This window comes from Peromyscus californicus, unplaced genomic scaffold (assembly GCF_007827085.1).
Source record: "Peromyscus californicus insignis strain IS unplaced genomic scaffold, ASM782708v3 Scaffold_13__1_contigs__length_99412109, whole genome shotgun sequence".
In the NCBI taxonomy this organism is placed as follows: domain Eukaryota; kingdom Metazoa; phylum Chordata; class Mammalia; order Rodentia; family Cricetidae; genus Peromyscus; species Peromyscus californicus.
Window position 1 is genome coordinate 40606669 of NW_026294424.1, and position 21807 is coordinate 40628475.

The window sequence follows — 21807 nt, forward strand, 5'->3', positions numbered from 1 at the left end:
GAGAGCTGATTCTGATGAAGCGGCTGGCCAGTAGGAGCGGGGGCTACAGAGACACCACCACGGCAGGACTCACTACCCTTGAGATGTACCTGAACAGGACACTTCATCTCCACCCCTCTCCCTCCATCTTCCACCAGGGTTCCCACCCCAGCTCCTGACAATTATACAATAAAAAGTAACATAACTGAAAATGGGCAAAGAAGCAAAACGGACATTTCACCAAAGAATACATACAAATGGCCACCAAGCACATGAAAAGATAGTATCATCAGCGAGGGAAATACAAATCAAAAGCACAGTGAGAGAACATATGACATCCACCAGAATAACCATAACCAAAATGACAGACAATAACATGTTAAGTCTAGTGTGTGGTGCAACTGGAACCATTTTGCATTTCCAACAGAAAAGTCAAATCACCGTGGCACTGGTTTGGAAAACTGTGGCAACTGCAAAAATAAACACAGACTTAACCATCTCATATTCAGAAATTACATTCATTGGCACATATGCAACAAAATGAAAACATACAAATAAGTTCGCCCATGAATACTCATAGCACACTTCATAATGGCCAAAAGGCTAAAGGAATTCAAATGTCCACTAGCTGCTAAGTGGAGGTGATACATCCATATGAGATATTATTTGGAAAAAATTGTGAATCACTGACAGCAAAGGTAGTTCTATAAAGTTAGAGATGTGGTTACATTAAAAATAACAAAGAATAATGTAATGATGCACCTCATGGTTTCTTATAAACAAGAACAAGACAAACTCAAAGTAGTGTGTGCAAAGAAACAACAGAGGTTAGGTAAGGAATCAATAAAATAGAGATGAAATGAACAAGTGTTTTCTTCCATATGGGGAACTAGATATGAGTATGAATTAATATACACGATACCAAAGCAGAAGGGGTACTATAAGGAGGGAGGGGACAAGACCTTAAGGTAGAATGTATTCACACTTTCTCTCATATACAGAATATAGACTGACTTATATGTGTCTGTGTATATTATATATGTGTGCATATAACATATACACATGCATATGACATGAAAATAGAAGGGTACTACTGAAGGGAAGTCCCAGTTGATAAGAAGCAGTGAGAGTGGTGGGAAGTATGAGCAAGGTGCAAGGACATGCATGTGTCATGAAATCCATTGTTTTATATACTAACTAAAAACAATAAAAATGCTAAAACTATGAGATAGCTCAGTCAATAAAGTGCTTGTCACAGAATCAAGAAGACCTGAGTTCAATCCCCTGCACCCATGTGAAAAGCAGAACACCATGGTGCACACTTTTGATCCCAGCGCTGGGGAGGTGGAGACAGGCGGATCCTGGGGCTCACTCGCCAGCCAGCCTAGCCCTATGAGTGAACCCTGGGTCCCAGTGAAAGACCTGTCTCTGAAAACAAAGTAGATGGTAGAATAATATCTGAGATTGATCTCTGGTTTCCATATGCGTGCACACATGCTCATATACCTGCTCATACATGTGTACTCACACACACACACATAAAATGAGTTGTTGATACATACTGTCACATGGACGGGCTTTTTTCTGAGCACTTAAATACATCAGGCCCTTAGTGTATATTTGTTTCATCCTTGGAGAACATTATGACCTCATCCTATGACTGAGATATGAGAGATAAATGCAGACGTTCAGGGTTGTACAGAAATAAGTGGAAGAACTGAGTCCCATGCAGGCTGACCTCTTCAGACTCCCTGTTTCTCTAGCCCATTGCTGTGGGTGAGTTGAACTCAAGCTCAAAACTGCAAAGAAAAGGTCTCAATTGCTTACTGGAACAGACCACAACAGGTTGCCTTCCTAGCACTCTCCAGCCATGCCATGAAGCTCTGATCATTCCCAGAAGCAGTGAACAAGCCCGGCTTCCAGAAACATGCAGGCTGACCTCCCAGCCAGCAAAACCCATTTTGAGAACCATCTGGCTAAAAAAACGAGCACCTAGGGGCACACAGCCCAGACAAGCTGAGGGAACCTGAAAACCCAGGAAGCCAGAATTCAAAGTCCATGTATCAGACCAGCTCCTCAATAAACTTTAGCAATAGAGCCTACCTATGAGAACAAAGCAGAGCCAAAACCTGGTAGACCCTTCTAGATTATATTCAAGGACTAAATTCACAAGACTCCACCAGGTGTGAGTTAGCGGTGTCTGTACAGCAATTCCTCTCCACCCATACTAAGGCTCACTCCTCTTCCCACGACGGCTGCTCTACTGAAGCCTCTCTTCCAGATCACAGTGCCGGTGGCCAGCAGCTAGTTCTCATTTTTCTTCTCAGCAGTATTTAACATCCCCGTCCAGCTCTCCTTGCACATGTTCTTTAGCCTCAGGATACTGCAGCCTTGGCTCTTCTCCCTGGCTCCTCCCTGCCTGGCTCCTCCCTGCCTGGCTCCTCCCTGCCTGGCTCCTCCCATCAGTGTCTGCTATTGTGTGGATATGATTTGTGCTCCCTGTTGATGTGCTAAAACTTAACCCCTCATCACATGTGGGCCCTTGAGCCTCTTGAAATGTGAGCAATATAAACCTATTTTCTTTAGAGTTACCCACTCTCCAGTAAATGCAAGCAACGTGAACCTTTTTTTGTTGTTGTTGTTACCAGCCTCCAGGATTTCCATTGCAGTAGCACAAGATGGATGGACTAATGTCATTTACATTACTTTTTTTTTTTAAAGTTCACTTCTATGTGTATGGGTGTGTTGTCAGCATGTACATCTGTGCACCATGTGTACCTGGTGCCCACAGAAGCCATCAGACCCCCTGGTAGTGGAGTTACTGGTAGTTGTGAGGCACCATGTGAGTGTTGGGAATCAAACCCAGGTCCTCTGAAAAGAGCAGCCAGTGCTCTTAACCGCTGAGCCATCTCTTCAGCCCCTCTCTATATTTTAGCAAACTCGACCCTTGATCATCTGCACATAACTTTGGTGCCAGTTACCAGCTTATTTCCTCGCTGCTGCTCTAGTCCCTCTTGCTTGCCTGCAGAATGAAGACAGACACGCAAGCACTTGAATAGGAATGTTTACAGTACATGTTACAACAGCCCGAAGGAGGAGTGAGCCCAAGAGTGTATCCACGTGTCAACTGGATGAACAAAATGTCTCCTGATACAAGGGACTCTTACTCCTCCATCACCAGGAGACATGTACTCATACTCAGTCTAGAGAGGGAGGGTGCGGAGACCATGCCATGTGTGAGCCAGACAAGATGTCAGGTGTTATGAAATACCCAGAAGAGAAAAGTCCACTGAAACAGATGCCGATGAGAGGAGGCAGGAGCCAGAGGGAGGGAGCACTGAGAACTGCTTAGGAGCCCTGGATTTGACTTTGCCAACGAAAATACTTTGGAACTAGAGGTGATGGCTGTACACCAGAGTTGTGTCCCAAAAGCTGAAGCCCTCGCCTTAAAATGGCTGGTGGTGTGTCACTTGATGGAAGAGAAAGCAGACTGAAGGTCTTTATAACTGGCGGCCATCTGGTGATGGGATTCTGGCCTTATGCAGGTGCTAGCAGCAATGATAATGCTAATTATCTCTCTGGGCCTCAGTTTCCCCAGCTATAAATTAACCAGACTGGATTACATCACAACTCCTTAGCCAGAACAGTGTGAATCAGTCACATGGAGAGTTGCTTCTGACCTCACAGAGCCATCCCACCCTCTAGTCAAGTGCACATGGCAGGCTGGAGCCTGCGTTCCCATGCAGAAAACGCTTGTCTCAGATCAACTCTACCCTCCTTTAAGACACCAGGAGACCCCATACCTCATGGTTCCACTCTCCTAGGACCACTGTATGTAAGTCAGGACTTGAGTAAAAAAGACAACACAAGACATGAAGTGTGTTTATTAGGAAGAACTCCCCAAATACTCACAGGTGGTTCTCCTGCACACTTAGCTTAGGCTAGGACACAAAAAGATATTATGACAGTCGGCTGGGTTTGCTTACATCACTAAAGAATTTTCAAGACAGTTCAATTCCAGGCCACAAAAATCACCTCTATGGCACCAACATGGAATTCAAAAACAGGCTGGACTTCAAAGTACCCCAAATGCCAACAAATGAGAGGGCTATTGAGGGTCTCCAGAGCAATCCAGGATGCCGTGACGCAGGCTGCCCACATACCTCCCTGGGCCCTCGGCACTGATAGTGCCACCTACAGGCCTCTCTGCCCATTTCCCATGAACACCACACAGTCCCAGGACAGCAAAGGAACACTATGGAAGAGACAAACAGGACTGGTTATCTCGTACCGCAAACAGGAATACAGAAAACATGGGGCCAGATGCAGCCACACACAGGTTAGTGATGTTTCGGGAGGGCTCTCCCAGGCACTGAGATAAGGCTTAAAAATACGCTGGAGTAAGCTCTGTCTTCCCTTCTGTGGTTACCACCTGGATTAGGCTTCCTGAGTTCGGCCGTTTATTCCCAGTGATCCAGTCATGGAAGGTTCTAGAATAAGAAGAGATATTTTACATTCTTAAAACAAAACTCTGGGTTCATGCTAATATTCACACTGGGGGCCTTGGGTGTGAAAGATCATTTGTAGGGGGAGCTATGAGAAAGCCATTAGACATCAGGAATATATAAACAGGTCCCCAAAGAGCTCAGTGCCTGACCAGGAATTAATGTAATCATAGCTTTCACTTTTGTCCTTTTCTACGTGGTCAAAATGCTTCACAACACAGTAGTATGATTTTTAACTAATAAAACGGATTTTAGATGATTAACTGTAAGAGACAGATAAATGTACCATACAGGCATCCCTGAGTACCTATGGAGGTCTAGACTGCCAAGAACCCCAACATCCAAGGTCACTCAAACACTTTAAGTAAGGGGTATGCTATCTGCATATAACCCACATACATTTTTTATATACTCCCCAAATCGCCCCCAGATTACTGACATAATTCACACCACACATCCTACATAATAAGCAACTGTTAAACTGCACTGTCTTTAGGAAAACGACAAAGGGGGTCTCCACCTACTTAGTACAGAAGCATTTCTTTCAGTGGTTTTGAGTGAAGCTGGTTGAATTGGTGCATGAGAACCCACAGATAAAGAAAACCAGTTTATGCTTTATTCCTTCTCAAGTTTAAAAGAATACAAATTCCTTCTTTAATTTTAACAAACATGTGTGGGATACCCAAGGCAAGACACAAAAAAAGCAGGCTGTTACAGTAGAATATACCAGGACTTAAAACAACTAGCTGTTTGTGGAGAGGGGTAATGAAGCCTCTGTGGAACAAAGGGAGACCCTGTTTATGAAGTTTCAAAACCAGGGAGAAAAAAGGCATAAAATTTCCAAGAAACAGCAACAAGCAGGTAACAGCATCTAACAGTGACGCATTTACATTTGAGTACCCTTGAGTACCCTTGAGTACCATCCACCTGAGGATCCACTGCCAGGATTTCAGACCTCTACCTGGAAAGCTCTCAACTCTTAGGATGCTCTGTGGTCCCAATGTGCAACCCTGTGGACTAGACTTGACAGTCAGCTGCCAGACACTTAGGCTCCTTCTCTGGATATTGTACAAGCCAAGAAAGTGTATAGTCTTCAAACCCAAAGCATTGCTAAAACAGCCTGAAATACTGTCACTGGTCATGGTCCCATCTCTGGACTAGAGTCAAGCTGGGTGTCTTTGAGAGAGACAAAGGGTTTCTGTATTCATCACACATGCCTGTCCTGCCTTTGGCCTCTCCAGCAGTGGGGAGTGGATGACAGAGAAGGCATGCTTACCATCACGGGTAAAGAAAGTCATGTACTCACAAGCATTTCAAACAAACTTCGCTCTAACTTGTCAAGTGAGTTTCAAGTTGGTAAAGTGATTGCTAGAGGAAAGGGTGCCTGACAACCCTTGTCGGGGGACCTGTGCATGGGCATCAACTCAGGCCCAGGAGCCTCAATGTTGGGTCCAGAGTCTAGATTCTAGGTTAATATGTCACTCAAGCCTTGTGGGAACATTGGCCTTTAAGGAGAACTGTGAAAGCAATCACAAATCAAATCATGGTGTCTTCTGCAACTCCCTTTTTCAATCAAGCATTAAAGCATGACTCCCAGCTCCCTGTGTAGTTAGCAGGCCCACAGGCCCGCAGCCATACTGCCTAAATAAGAGCCTAGGTTTGCTAGTCTTTGGGCAGGATGCTCAGTCACATAAAAATAATTTTCTAGGAGGGTTAACTAAAGAAACAGGATGCGTGAGCGGAGGAGATGCCTCACTCAGTAGAGTACTTGTCACAAAAGCCTGGGGCTCTAATTTAGATCTCCAGAACTCACATAAAAAAAAGTCAGGCACAGCTATCCATGCCTATAATCCCAGCGCTGGGGAGGCAGAGGCGAGAAGCTCTCTGGTGTTTGTGTGCCAGCCAGTATGGCACAAACAGTGAGTTTCCGGTTCAGTGGAAGACTGTCTCATAACGTGAGGTGGAAGGGATAGAGAGATAGATGTCTCAGTGGTTAAGAATGCATACTGTTTTTGTAGAGGACTCGAGTTCAGTTCCCAGCATGCACATCAGGCAGCTCACAACCCTCTATAACTCCAGCTCCAGGGACCTCAAGCCTCTGGTCTCTTCCAACACCTGCACTCATGGGCACATACCCACAATCAGACACAAACACACACACATAATTAAAAATAAAACACATCTTTTAAAAAATATGGAAAATGGCTAAAGGAGACACTTGATGTCAATCACCTCTGACTTCCAATGCATGCAGGCACGTGCGCGTGCACACACACACACAAAGCAGCTATGACAATGGCACTATGGGGAAGGTCTCCTGCAGGGACTTGTGACCTAGCCATCCCACGCCAAGACAACACTTGGCTGTGATAGGTATCCATTGAACCCAGACTTATTCAATAGAGGCTTTAAGGAATTGCGTGAAAGAAACACCAAACAGTAAAACCAACTCCTCCTCCAATGAGCTTTCAAACTGTCTCCAGGTTCACTGACAGCTGAGTAGGATTTTGTAAATGAAGACCACACATCTGTAGGTCAGCATTGACTGAGATATATGACTGAGGCTTCCTCCCTGTCTTCCTGCCTCAGAGTTACTCCTGGATACACTGCCGATTTATAACCAGATGGGGATTACTGCACACGTGCTATGGGTCAGCCACACTGTCAAGTGCTTAACACACACTACCACGTTTCTTTCTCTACACCGTCACCATGGACCTGGTTACACACAGGCAAGCCACCTGTGTCCTAGGGCAGTTTGCAAATATGCTCACTTCCGTCAGACAGGGAGAAGAAAAGGAGTCAGCACTCATGTCAGGGCTAGTAATCCCTCCACACAATTGCTCTTCTCCAAATGCAGGTGCCTCAGGACCTCAGAGCCCCAGAACCTTACCCAGCATCACTGAGAGTCCCCAAAGGGCAGGGGACAGAGACTGGAGGCTGCTTAGTCACCACCCCTCCTGTGATACTCACTCAACCAGGAACTCTAAGGGTGTCCAGGAGCTGAAGTCTGCCTCGGGCATTGATTTCCTGTTCATTGGCGTATCCAGGGTAACCCTGCAGTGCAGAGATCAGTGTGTCATTTGGGCACTGGCTTTGTAATAACAGGAGTCAGTTCTCAACCAGGAAGAGACAAACACAGCATCAGCACTGGGAGCCTCTGGTACTGAGTACGACATTTACATGGAGAGATCAGACAGGATAATCAGAGACTGGCAAGCTGTCCACATTAACAAAAATCATATCTAAGGGAAATCCAATAAGGCTCTTTGTGACTCACACTAGGGCAGACAAGAACAAAACAGGGAGAGTCACATTTTACCTTTATGTCAAATACAGCCTTTATCAAAGGCAAGTACTTTATTAAGTCCGTGGGTACACTCTAAAATGCGGCAGGCTCATTTCTAAGGATTTATGTGAAATAATATTCCTCAAAATATCAAAATTGTAAAGTATTATTTTTAAGTATATGGCTGCCTTCCAAGAAACTTAGGATTTTCAAGAAGAGAATACAAAATGGTACAAAACATTTGGGCCTCAGATATCAGTTAAAACAGCCGGGAGGCAGCTCAGTCATAAAACCTCATAAGTGAAAGACTGGAAAGCTAGCTAGTCCCTGAGCTGCCCCAGGGCCCTTCACAAACCGGAAGCAAGAGGCATTGAGAAAGAACATGCCATGTCCAAGGCAGCAACTTCTGCCTGAGACAGCTGAGTAGGGATTTGCTTCCTGGTCAGTTAGAAATGTCCCCATAGATTCCCATGATCTCCTACCTCATTTCCCCCACACTGCTGCCCATGCCTGGCTACACAAACACACACACACACACACACACACACACACACACACACACACATGCACACAACACACACACACTGGCTTTATAACAATGTGAAGACAGAAAAAACTATATAAAGTAAAATAAAGTGTGTAGACACTTTAAAAGTAGGAGTAGAGAAGAAAAGAAAACACGAAAGAGGCAAAAAAGATAGGCACATCCCTCAAGACAGATCATCAAAACCCTGAAATACTGTCATGGGCTGACTGGACCTCCCAGCCCAGAGTCTTGGCTGAGACCCAGTCTGCAGTGTAACAGGAGTAGGGTCTGTAGGAGGTAATCAGGTCGGGGGTGTGGCCCCAGAGATGGACCGGGACACTTGTAGAAGGGGGCTGAGGAAGCCTGTTTGCCCTTCTACCATATGCTAGCAGAAAAGGTACCATCTACAGCAGCAGTTCTCAACCTGTGGGTAGAAACCCCTTTGGGGACCAAACAACCCTTTCTCAGGGGTCGTCTAAAACCCCTGTGAAAACTGATCAGAAAATACAGATATTTACATTATGATTCATAACAGTAGCAAAATTAGAGTTAGGAAGTAGCAACAAAAAATTATGGTTGGGGATCAGGAACTAATAGATGAGGAACTATATTAAAGGGTCAAAGCACTAGGAAGGTTGAGAACCACTGCTCTACAGGAACAAGCCCTCAGCAGACACCTACCCTGCTGGCATCCTCAACTTAGACTTTCCAATCCATATAACTGCAATCAGTACAATTCTGTGGCTTATAAAATACCTAGTCTAGGGCACTGTGTACAGTGACAGGAATACAGTAAGGCAGGCGCTCGAGGGCCTTTGGTGACACACACTCAAAGCACGACAGAAAGAGACTCTCAAAATGTCGACACTCAGCAGCGGGCAGGGTGTGAGCAATGGGACCTCCTGAGCACCTACGGGAGCACAGCAATGGCAGCAGCCCCGGGGGGCATGCCACTGTTCTTCCCTGCAAGGCTCTGGCAGAGCTGATGGACGGCGCCCTTGGCCATGCCGTAGCCGATCATCCCTGGGAAAGTGAAGAAAACAGTTGGTTACACAGACATTAGGTGCAATCTCCGCTGCTTTCTGTTCCCTTAAGACTTTAGCCACAGCCATACCTGGCATCCTCCAAGCCAGGCACCCTCACTAGCCCTACCAAAATAACAGCAACCAGAGAAAGGTGACGGGATGGGTGGGCGTGGGTGTGGCCTCTGGCCAGTTCCCACAAATGCAGGTTTTTAAAGGGCATTCTGCCAACAGACATTCCACTTCTTCAGGTGGCATGGAGAAGTACAAAAGGTCCTAGACTGGGCACTTCAAAAGTGGGGCTCTCACACCTGTTTTCCTGATGACTGAAATAGTCACAGATTCTCTAGCCTTGCTTGTTCACGTGTACACCTAACCCATCAACGAGGCTGCACTGAGGACCAGAAATCAGCCAGGAAAAGCCAGGGAGGCCACAGAGGTCAGGTGGTGTGAGGGACTACTGAGCTGATGAGGACACGGCTTGGCATAGGACTGGCTTGACTCAGCTGCCTGCCCAGGAGCATAAAGGAAGGTGTTTTCCCACTCTCCCTCCTGTTCCTCACTAGTGCAGTTATTCACACTGTGGTGCAGAAATCTACTGTCCATTGGATTGTGGGCATTCCCTTCTTTATCCAACATGCAGAGCAGCAGACTGTGTGTTCTGACATGGCTGTCTGTTATAACTCTGACCTTGACATTATTTCTCTATGATCTTCATGCCCATCGCCATCATTCTGCTGCCTAGAAAGGCTAGTGCTTAAAAAGGACTCCTTGCTTCTAGGCACCAAACTCCTCTGAGCATGAATCCCTGAATTCAGTGCTAAGCATATGAATATGCAAGGCAGCTCCCTGACTCCAAGGGTGAAACCCAGGATCCAAGTTGAAAGTCATGGCAAAGGACACACAATGATTCCTCAGCATTGTGAGTCAAGGAGAATCAGCAGCCCTCCCAGCCACAGTCATCCCTACACATGAGTGCAGGTAGCCCTGGAGCCCCAAGGCATCAGTTCCCCTGGAACTGGAGTTAGAGGTGGTTGTGAGCTTCCTGATGTGAGTGCTGGGAACCCAGCTCAGGTCCTCTGCAAGAGCATCATGTGCTTAAACCACTGAACCATCTCTCCAGCCTCTGTTTTTTGAGACAGGTTCTTATATAGCCCTGGCTAGACAAGAACCAGCCACACAGACTAGGCTTGGCCTCAAACTTACAGCAACTCTACCTCTGCCTATGGATTACTGCCATGAGCTACCATGTCCAGCCTCAGAAAGAGGTATTCAATACATTTTTTAAGTTACATTTATTTATTTGTTTGTTTATTTATTTATTTTGTATGTATGTATGTATGTATGTATGTATGATTGGGCATGTGTGCACATACCATAGCACATGTATGGAAATCAAAAGATAGCTTGTGGAAGTTGCTTCTCTCCATCCACCACGTGAGTCCCAGGGATCAAATTCTGGTCATCAGGCTTGGTGGCAAGTGCCTTTACCACAAAGCCCATCTCCCCAACCCTCAATAAATTTTTTATTCATATGAATGTGACGGTCATGGTGGCACACACCTGCCATCCTAGCAATTGGAGTGTAAGTTCAAACTCATTCCAGGCTACACAGGATGAAGCCCTCTCTAATATACAAATATCTGGATGGAAACAGTAGCATGGTGTGGATGCACACAAGAATACACACAGAATACTTCCAAAAGGATGTCTGAGGTCTGTGACCGACTGTACCTAGAGAGTGCCGTAGGGATTGGGCACTTGAGCAGGTGACAGTCTCCCTATTAAATGTGTACCTTGAAGCACCGTGTGAATGTTTCCTACATGTACTGGTTAAAACAAGCTAATAAAAAGTACATGAATGAAAATAATACACTGCCATCCCGTTTTCTCCCTTAAGTTCTATTCAACAGACTCTGGGCCCTTGGTCACATCAGCTCCTCCACAGACTGTTTCCAGGACAGACTCTTCTCTACTCTCTCATTTTCTGCCCTTGAGTTGTCCAGGATATCTGCTTAGATGGTAATTGACCAAGGTGTACTGGGCATTAACAGTTTCATATATTCAGGGCATCCAATTGAGCACATCTTGACATCAGCGCATAGGCTGCCTCAGGCTTCCTCCCCCCACCCCCCCCACAACTCACTGAGGCTCTGCTAACTCAAGTCAGTGATGCTGTTGTCATGGAAGGCCCGCAAGTTCAATAGCTGAAGGGGCAACCTAAGTCCAGGGAGGTGGGATTCACGGCCCAGTCCCGGGACCAATCACTGACCAGCTTCAGCAACAACGCTGATTGCCAAAGAGGGTCAAGGTCTCAAGAAGCTACTTAGAGGAGTATTTCACCATCCTTCACCTAAGCCAATGGTGGTTTAAAAATACAACTCAGCACAACAGTACAGGGCGCTCTCTACCTTTTCATTCCAACACTGTGAAGGCCGAAAAGTTTTGGGAGGAAAGAAATGAGCAACCAGCAACCCATGGCTTAATTCAACAGAACAGCACAGATGTGAGATCATTTGCAAAATATATAAAAAGCACCTATAACTATGCTGGACACTTTCTTCCAACTTGTAACGTGATCATAGAGTCCCTCAAGAGTGGCTTCCAACCACAGCACAGAATGGCTGCAGAGCAGAAGGATCATTAAGATGAACCATCATGTGGAACCATCTGTACTTGTAAACCGAAGGAAACGGGAGCCTGCTTTGTCCTTTAAAAAATGAGTCTTTCAATGCTGGGGTTTTGTTTTTGAAATGTCAACCTATTACTCATTTCTCTGTTTACTTTCTAGTGCCTCTGCCCTCTGTCACCTTTAATAAAAACCAGCTCTGAACCAGACAGACATCTAACATTTACACAGTTTTAATTATTGCAACAGCCACAGACCTGTTAGATCTTATGCTCTACGAAATGAGATGAGCAGCAAGAAATTACTAATTAGCAAGAGCCTCACGGTTCAGGTGAGTTACATTAAAACTGAGAAGGTGCCCCAAGATCTCTACCACTCACATTCAAAGAAGCGTGCCTCTTAAAGCTAGGTAGTATGCATGGGACTTAGTGCCCACCCTCTGTGGCCCTTACTTAAGTCCCTTTAGCCTTGGCCCTAAATGAATGTATGACATAAAATGCACCCCGCTCCCCAAATTTATATGTTGTCATAATCTCCCAATAATTCAGAAAGTTACTGTATTTAGAGACAAGGTCTTTAAAGTGGTAATTAAGTTAAAATGAGATCATTAGGGTGCAACCCTAATCTAGAAGGACCAATGTGCTTCTCAGGGGTAGAACTTGGGACCCAGACAAACAGAGGGATGATCATCTAGGATACAACAAGGCAGCCATCTACAAGCCAATGAGTAAGGCCTCGAAACCAACCACACCAACATCCTGATCTTAGACATCTCGCCTCTAGAATCATTAGGAAACATGTGTCTGTTAAGTGAGTAAGCCAAGGCATGGCAGGCCCAGCAAAAGAATACAGGGATAAGAAATGCAAAGGAAAGAGTCTTCATGGTGGAGTGGAAACAGTTCACAATTTACAACTGATCAGGGGTTTGGTTCAAAGTATATTCACTACAGATTCATTAAATACATCTGGACAATTTATTTAACTCTCCAAATTTTGTTTTTCTAACCAATGAATTGAAAAGGTAACAATGATGCCTACACCATGATTCAACAAAAATAAACGTGAAGTGGAAAGTATATATAATAATAGGATGTGAATACTGTAAGACCTACCATGTGGTGGGCACTATCTATGTGTCAACAACTCTGTGGTTACTCTTAAGTTAAGTAATATTGTCATTGTTTTACAACTAAAGAAACTGTGGCAGACATTTGACCAGAGAATCAGGGTCGAGAATCAGCCTGCCAAAATATTTCCCTGGGGCCCATGATTACAATGTAATGGTAAGATGTGAGTGGTAACTAATCTACATCCAGTTTACTGTTTATCCCTCTATTGATCACAGATCATAAACCAGACGGGTGCCAAATTACAGTACCATGAGCTGGGACAAATGCAAACGAGGAGATTATGACTGCTCCCCATGAGACGACTCTGGCACAAGAGAAATTAAATCTATCCAATAGGAAAGCTCTTGAGGGCAGGAAGGAACTGCACCTCCTCAACCCAAGATATATGCAGTAGCCCCAGCAGAATTCACACTGCCCAAAATGAAGGCTTACCAGGAGTCCCATCCAAGGCAGCTTTGGCCCCAGCCAGGGTCAAGAGGCCTCCTTCCTTCAGGTGCTTTGTGGCCAAGTGGCTGGAGATAGTGGATGTCCACATACTCTGCTTCCACATCAGGTCACAGTTTTTAAAGAGTGCTGGGGAAAGGGCAAAAAAATGCAGGCTCATCATTCCCAGAGAAGAACCCAGAAGGCAAGCTCAACTCAACTCACACTGCCCTGCACAAGAAGAAGCCCTCCAGGCCCTGCTGGTCTACCAAGGAGGTCTAACAAAAACAGAACAGACCTCAGTGGTCAGAGGCACAGGTTTAAACACAGGTCATGCTGTCCCCTGGGTCTCAGCTTCCTCATATGCTAACTGCCAAATTTTCAGCCAATAAATTTTAGCAAATAAACCTGGGGTCAACAGACTCACCAGATTGACATGGCTTCAAAAATGGTTATACTTTATGAAGACTGTTAGATTTATAAAAGGAACTTCTATCCCTGTTCTGGCTTCTACCCCTGATAAAAATCCATGCAACGATCACCCTACGGCCATAAAGAGGGTTTTTACAGAGTTACATTTTCATGGATGAAGTTAATGAGAGCCTTTAAGAGTCTGTAAAGAGAGCTGGAACAGCAACCATTTCACAGCTGCGTTAGCCCTCTAGCCATTCCAGAGACTGGAAAGGAACAGGTGGTAACACATGTCACATTGTCAGCCCCCACCTACCCGGTTCTCAGGCTCTCTTCATGGCCCACCCTCCTCCATGGGATAATGCTGAAAGAAAACTCTCACTAGACACCGAACTTCGGCTCTGGACTTCCCAGCCCGCAGAACTGTGAGTAGTCAATCCCTACAAATTACCCACTGCTATCATCACAAATCAAATGAAGAGGCAGAGCTGGGGCAAGGATCCCAAGAGACAAACAGAAAACCAGCTGGCCTGGTGCCTCATCTAGACCAGAGCCGTGTCAGCTAGACAAAGAGCAGAGCAGAAGCAATAATTAACTCGGAAAAAGACTCACACTTGGATTTGGCATTGCCCCCGGCCCATCCTCCAGCCACACAGAGAATCGCGTCTACTTTCTGGTCACCCAGGAGCTTTCCAACCTCAGCAGTGACCTTAAACAAAAGAGGCAAAAGGTGAGCTGAAGCAGGCCTTGTTTTCTCTTTCCCTTCTTTTTAAGCCAGTTTACAAAGTACCTCGCAATTGGCTGGGGAAATTAGATGGAAGAAGTTCCATGCATTTTGGACCGTGACGCCAACAACTTTTTAATATGAATTTCCTAAGGGAGAGCCTCTACATGACAATTCTAAAAGGCATGAGCACTTCCTGAAATCTAAACATAAAGAAAGGGAGGAAGGGGGCTTAAGAAAATCACTAGAGCCTCACGACAAACAGGCGAGGTTCTGGTATGTTCCTTTCCAAATCTTCTTCAGGAATCACAGGCTCCTGATATGAGAAGGTTCCATTCCACTCACCCCACCCCTACTCTAAACAAAAATATCTTTTTTTTTTTCTTTTTTGGTTATTTTGAGACAGGTTTTCTCTGTGTAACAGCCCAGGCTGTCCTGGAACTCACTCTGTAGACCAGACTGGCCTCGAACTCACAGAGATCCCCCTGACTCTGCCTCCCGAGTGCTGGGATTTAAGGCGTGTGCCACCACCGCCCAGCAAAAAACATCTTTAACAAAGAAATATCATTAAGAAACACAAGAGCAAGAAAATGACAGTCACTGGGAAATGCTAGTACATGCTGAGTACATGGGGTTAATTTCAATGGTCTCTACGTTTGAAATGTTAAAACCCTGAGAAAATATCCACACACTCTCATTATCGTTTATTAAAAGGGCAGTCGGACATGCAGGCCGTGCTGGCCAGCCATTGTGGCTCTTATTGGCTGGAATGTCTGAGGTAATGCCTCTGAAGTGTTCAGTATGCTCCATCTTTTAAAATCTCGTACCAAAACCCAGAGTCTCTCCAGCAACATCTCCACTGAACCATTACTTCTTTTCTGAAGCCTCACACTGTTCCTTCAAAGGGAATGCCCGGCCAGTGAAAATCAAGCTTTTCCTGAGAACCACACTTAAGGCTTTCCTTTTATACAGATTCTAGAATCCTGTGTCTTTTACCTACTCTGGCTATATTATTTGTTGACCTTCCTCCTACGACCCTGAACAATCCTGGAGCCCCCTCCCCTTCTTTCAGAAGCCAAGTCTCTCAGGCCAGAACCTAGACCAGCAGTTCCCAACCTGTGGATCATGAGCCCTTTGGGGATCAAATAACCCTTTCACAGCGGTCATCTAAGACCATAGGAAAACACAGATATTTACATTACAATTCACAACAGCAACAAAATTACAATTATGAAGTAGCATCAAAACAATTTTATGGCTGGGGGTCACCACAACATGAAGAACTGCACTAAAGGGTCCCAGCATTAGGAAGGTTGAGAACCACTCACTAGACCCTGACTGCCAGAGGTTGCATCAACTCCCCACATCTGGATAGGCACAGGAGCCGTGCCACGCTGCCTCCTCTTCAAGGGAGCACAGACCAAGCAGCAGCTATGGACCATCTGACTTTAACCTATGCTTCATTCGTGTAATAAACTTAAACTTCTAGAGTCAATTCTGGTCTCACTTCTGCATCTCTTCTCCTTGGTTGAATGTCTTGACCAGCGGACCAATTTCACATGTACTAGAACTAACTTTTCTCTTCCGGTGCCTCGAAATTAAAATCCAAGTATCATGTAGTTGACTCTGAGACTCACAATGGGATGAAAGGAAGTAGAGATCTTAAAAAGCTAGGATTAAAATAACAAATTTTTCCCTGCTGACACATTCTATATAGCCAAGTCCCAGGTGGGGACAACTTCAACATTCAAAAACCTATATGGTGGCTAGCAGGACGGTTCAGCAAATAAAAGTGCTTCCTGTATAGACTTGTTAGTTAGTTTAACCCCTGGAACCAGGGGTGGAAGGCAAGAACTAACTACCAAAAGTTGCCCTCTGACCTCCATACATGGATTACAGCATGTACGCCCTCATTAACACTCTTCATTCGCCTCCCTTTTCCCCCCTCCAGTAACAATACTAACAATAATAATAATAAGTAAATAAACCCACATTGCCGTCAGAACGTATACTTCAGAGCCGAGGAGACACTGAAGGCAGAACCCACCCACACTTGGAAGGACTACGGCTCTCCAAGCCCAAGCATTGCTCTTCTCCCGAGTTTCTACTTTCACTGCTTTATCCACGTGATTGCTTTGAGGCAGGTAAGAGCACACCATAAAATCCACTGCCCGGGCACAGACCATAGCTGTGCCACTCTCCTACCTGCGTGACCTTAGTAAAGACCAGGCACTCTCTGCAAGTCCTTCCCACATCTGTGATTTAAAACAGCCAAGGAACACGAATCGTCAGCCAGTGTTGAGACCACCGGAGAGAGCACAACAAGGCAGACCCACTTAGACTGAGTTCGTGTCAGGGAACTCCTGCCCTAACTCTAGCACTAACTAGCTTCTCAGACTGTCCCTTACTGGCTGAAACCAAACTGACGCCACCACGGTGAAGTGGCCCACCTGCCTGCCTACCCAGGAGTCCTGAAAACAGTACACCACACAGGGAAGGAGGCGGGGATTTCCTTGGGAATGAGGGTGGGACCACTGGCCTGAGTCCTCCAGGCAGAGGATCAGAAGGGATCCTCCAGAGGGAGGACTGCTTAAGAGCCTCTAAGATACTCATACTAAAACATCCACAAAGAAAAAAAAAAAAAAAACATACAACTGGCAATAGTGGTCCTTCTGAGGAGTAGCACTCACTATCTTGGGAAAAGGATTACCATTTTTCTAGAGTTCTGTTTGTTTTCCTGTTTTACAATTTGCACATAATTTCATAACTGAAAATAATATATTGTTAGTATTTATGCTTTGAACGAGGTTAACTTCACTTTTCAAAATATATCAGATAGACAAAGATGTCTAACCACACTATTCTTGTTAACTAGTAAAACCAAACAAAAAACGAACTTAAGAAAAAAAGGCCAGGCGGTGGTGGTGCACGCCTTTAATCCCAGCACTTGGGAGTCAGAGCCAGGCAGATCTCTGTGAGTTCGAGGCTAGCCTGGTCTATAAAGCTAGTCCAGGACAGGCTCCAAAGCTACAGAGAAACCCTGTCTCGAAAAACAAAAAAAAAAAAAAAAAAAAGACTGAGGCATACAATAAAGAGAAACTAAATAAGCCATAGCCAATCAACAAAATAAAATATTATACATCAACAAAGCGTTTACGTGAGATAAAGTATTTCAACTAAAGGGTAAAGTTTTAAAAATCTAACCATCAATATAAAATATATGACATGCAAAAGCAGTTAACACACAGCATGTAAAGACAAGGAAACATGCCAAAATAAGCTAGTCAGAAATGGATCCTAAAATTTATCTTTGTTTTTGCTTTTAGTTTTGTTTTTCACTTTTTCTAGGTTTTCCTTGGAGGATTTGGGAATTGGCAGACAAAGAACACAGTCAGAGAAATCCACCCTGGGCCTCTCCTGTCACAGTAAGGGGCCTTTTAGAATTACCTGGTCAGCCTGCTCCGTAAATGAGTCTGTCATTTTAACAATGACACTGGCACTGGCCTCTTCATTCTCCACCACGTCGATGCTGGCGACCCACTAGAGCAAGGAAAATAGTTTGGGGTGAGAGTCAGTGAGTTGTTACTTCTCGAAAGAGCCACACCCAGAATTGGAAACAACAGGGAAAGTGAAGAGGCTCAAACCGAAATGCATGGGACCGAAAAATGTTCCAGTTAGCAATTTGGGATTCTGAAATATTTGCACATACTTATCTTGGGAATAGGACTGGAGTTTAAACACAAAATCCACATTTTGTATGCACATTTCATTTACATTGTATACTTGGTATGAAAGAAATTTCACACCGTGCTTTTAATAATCTTGAACATGCAATACGTGTCATGTCATGAAACTTCTCAGCTGGGGCATCCCATAGTCCTTAAAAAGCTTCAGATTTAGAAGCATCTCACATTTTTGGATGCTTACCATGTAAACAAAAACCCACTAGAGAAAGGAAATTACAACTGATCTCCCAGGCATCCTTCAGGGGCCACTGACTGCAGTTGATCCACCTTCTACCACACTTCATTCACCCCAAGCCATCGTGTTCCTTCCTCTTCCCTGCTGGACTCTCAAGGCCAAACTCTACATGTACTTAGAAACACCTGCAGTCAGCAGAACCTCTGTGAAGAACCCATAGTGAGAACCAAAGGCTTTGCTGGCCTATGATCTCTGCACAAATACTTAAACCTGCTAGCACAGGAGTCGGCTACAAACAATATGGAGTGGGGGCTTGGATGAGCCATCCTTGCAAATGCCAGATGCCGAAATATAAACTACACACGCCACATGTTGTTATTCTTTTCATTTTATAAAACCATTTCAAGCGTAAAACCCTCCACAACTCTTGGGTGCACAGAGATGGATAGCTGTCCAGTTGTCCGGTGGAGGTCCCCCCGGCTCTACAGCAGACAGATTGGCCGTCTATGTAGATGCCCAACTCAGGTGCTAATGCTGGCTCAGCCATAAAGTGGTAATCTTCTTCATCAAAGAAAGCAGGTGAATGGTTAACAGGGTTAGGAAGAGTAAGAACAAAATGAGATGGAGGATACTCACTCACAGCATCACTGAGTTTGACTGCAGAAACCTCCAGGGTCCTTTAGGCTGAAGACCCCAGAGGTCAGTATCTATCTTTAGCTGCAAGCACAGCATCATTCAACAACACTCATTACTTGTATACCACAAACCATGGGGAATAATACTGAGACAAAGTCGGCTCCACCCCAGCCCTCCCTAGGGTGCCAAGAAGGAAAGGGAAACAGAATTCAGGGTAAATCAGCACACCAGACCCAATGCAAAGGCCAAGGAGGGACACTGGTTAGTAGCTAGCTCCCTGGCTCATGCTCAGCTGCCTTCTTATGCAGCCAAGGCCCAGAGATAGTGCCATCCATAACAGGCTAAGTCCTCTCACATCAATTATCCATCAAGACAAGCTCTCACAGACATGACCACAGGCAAATCAGGGGAGCAATTCATCCACTGAGGTTCCCTCTTCCAGGGTGACTCTAGGTTGTCAATGTGACAATAAAAGATAACCATTGGGGGAGGGGAGATCAATGAAGTTAGAGTCAGAGAAAGCTGACAGATAGGAAGGAGTAGAGGGCCCAACTGAGGTAGACAAAGCCCACACCTTCAACACTGCCTTTGTCTCCACCCTCCATCTTCGCAGATCGTGGAAGACACCCCAGTTTTCCATGTTCTAAACAGATAGTGATATTATTTTTGTACCACACTGAAGCCAGGACAAAATCCTGGGCCCTTCTCTTAGTTCCAGGGGAACCCTTGCAGTAGCAGGCTGCTGCTTCTGCTAACTAAACTCTCAGGAAGGTGCTCCAAGCCCCAGGGCTGACTCTAGGACAAGTCTCCTGTGCTGAACCATGCTGATGCCTGCTAAGAGGCTGGGGCCAAGATCAGCTCTGTGCCCACTTGTCCTCTGGGAGTGGACACCTGACTAGGCAAAGTACTTGAAATATCCTTAACTAAGCAAAGATGTCAGCAGCTGCCTTCGACTGCCAGATCCAACAGGGCTAAAGCAACACGGGTAATAATATTTAGCTGCAGTATTGGTGACAGCTAGCACTTAAAAGGCTTTTTACCTGTTATTTCATTGAACCATCACGATCGACCCAAAAGTAAACAAGAACATTATCGTCATTTTATTTTACTGGGGAACTGAGGCTAGAGGGCGTTAATCAATTCAAGGTCACTGGGCTAATAACTTCGGGCAGCCCAATTCCAGAGTCTCCCTTCTGCCTCTCCCCTCCCGAGTCATGCTGGACCTTCTGGGCCTGGAGGAAGCCTAAGGAGCACCTACACCACACGCTCCTTGCAGGGCAAAGGCTCGACACCTATGGCCTAGAACAGACCGGAGCATGCCAGTGTAGCCTAGTCAAGGGTGCACAGGGAGGGTAATCCCTCCCACCCCCCTTCTCCAAGTGTCTGCCGCTCGCCGCGGCCGTCCCGCAGCGTTACCCAGTTGCGGGCTCGGAAGGCCTGTACGCAGCGCGAGCCCAGCGCGCCCCTGCCGCCGTACACCAGCACCCGGCGCGCCTCGCCCGAAGCCGCCATTCTTCTCCTGACAGGCTCCCGCGGTACGTACGAAATACCAAGCGCGAACGCACTGCTGTGGCAGTCGCTACCCCACGCGGAACTCAAGCGGGTTGCCCGCCCCTACCTGCGCTCCGCCCCCGACGCTCCGCCCCGGGAGACGGAGCCATTTGCCGAGCCACGCCTCCCACTTCGGCCAATAGGAGGGCGCCAGTTGGAGCGCGTGATCTCGACTGTGCCCCGCCCTAAGGCCGAGATACATTAAACCACGCCTCCTCTCGGTGAGGGAGGAGACTCTCAGCCGCCTAGGTACGCGCTCTCTACTGCGCCCCGCCCATCTGCCCCGCCTCCGCCGCCCGTAAGCCAATAGGAGCGTAGCTACCTAGGCGCCTGCTCTAAATTCGGCCCTGTGACCCGCCCTCGCTTGTCGGCCAATAAGCGCGCAGCACTCTCTCCGCCTAAGCTGGGAACACTACTAGCCTTATGGACAGCAGCAAAGTTCCGCCCTCAGGCAAGCGATCTTTTAGGAGCGCCACGCCCCAGCCAGGAACAAGAGTTCAGTAGTGCTGAAGCTGCGGGGCTCAAGTAGGTGAAAGTAATTGCAGACACTTAGTAGACCACCTAAAATATTTTAACCCCCAAATAAAAGTATGAACTTTGCTTGACCCCATTGCCTAATAGCTGTGTGGCCTAAGTAATTCCTTCAGTTATTCTGTGCCTCAGTTTATCCTCGCTAATAAAATGTGAATGATAGTCTGTGCCTCTAAGAGTTGGAGAAAAGAGTGTGAAAGCACTCTTCGAGCAGTATGCGGCTATCAGTATTAGTCTTCTCAGTACTGGTTATTAAAATTTACTGAACCTCTTAGAAGTCTGCTACATTTTTCCAAATGGAGGACAAATTGTCTGTCTGGGGATGCATTTAAAGGTGAAAATCTGCCAAAACAGTGATACAAAATTTGTAGTGCTCTATAGTTTAAATGTTTCAATTTCTGGAATTCATGCCTTTAAAACAGAGAATATGGTGGGGAGTTGTTACTATATTTAAAATAGTATTAGTAGATAGCACAACAAGCTTAGTCTGGTAGGGGCACAAATTTAGCTATGGTAAGTTTTAGGTCTGT

General features: G+C 45.8%; 1 protein-coding gene across 2 annotated transcripts; it reads right to left on the reverse strand.

Moving 5' to 3' along the window:
- Positions 1–3847: 3847 nt before the first annotated feature.
- On the reverse strand, positions 3848–20791 carry Qdpr (quinoid dihydropteridine reductase). 2 transcript variants are annotated; one of them, XM_052734883.1, is made up of 7 exons: positions 20612–20791; positions 18086–18178; positions 14527–14623; positions 13513–13653; positions 9214–9322; positions 7458–7541; positions 3848–4469 (listed from the first exon to the last, which is right to left on the reverse strand). In XM_052734883.1, exons 1-7 carry the CDS (start codon positions 20705–20707, stop codon positions 4364–4366), a joined length of 726 nt encoding a protein of 241 aa, XP_052590843.1. In that variant the 5' UTR covers positions 20708–20791; the 3' UTR covers positions 3848–4363. The 2 variants fall into 2 exon arrangements, with proteins under 2 accessions (XP_052590843.1, XP_052590844.1); XM_052734884.1 differs by lacking the exon at positions 20612–20791 and adding an exon at positions 19770–20580.
- Positions 20792–21807: the final 1016 nt, after the last annotated feature.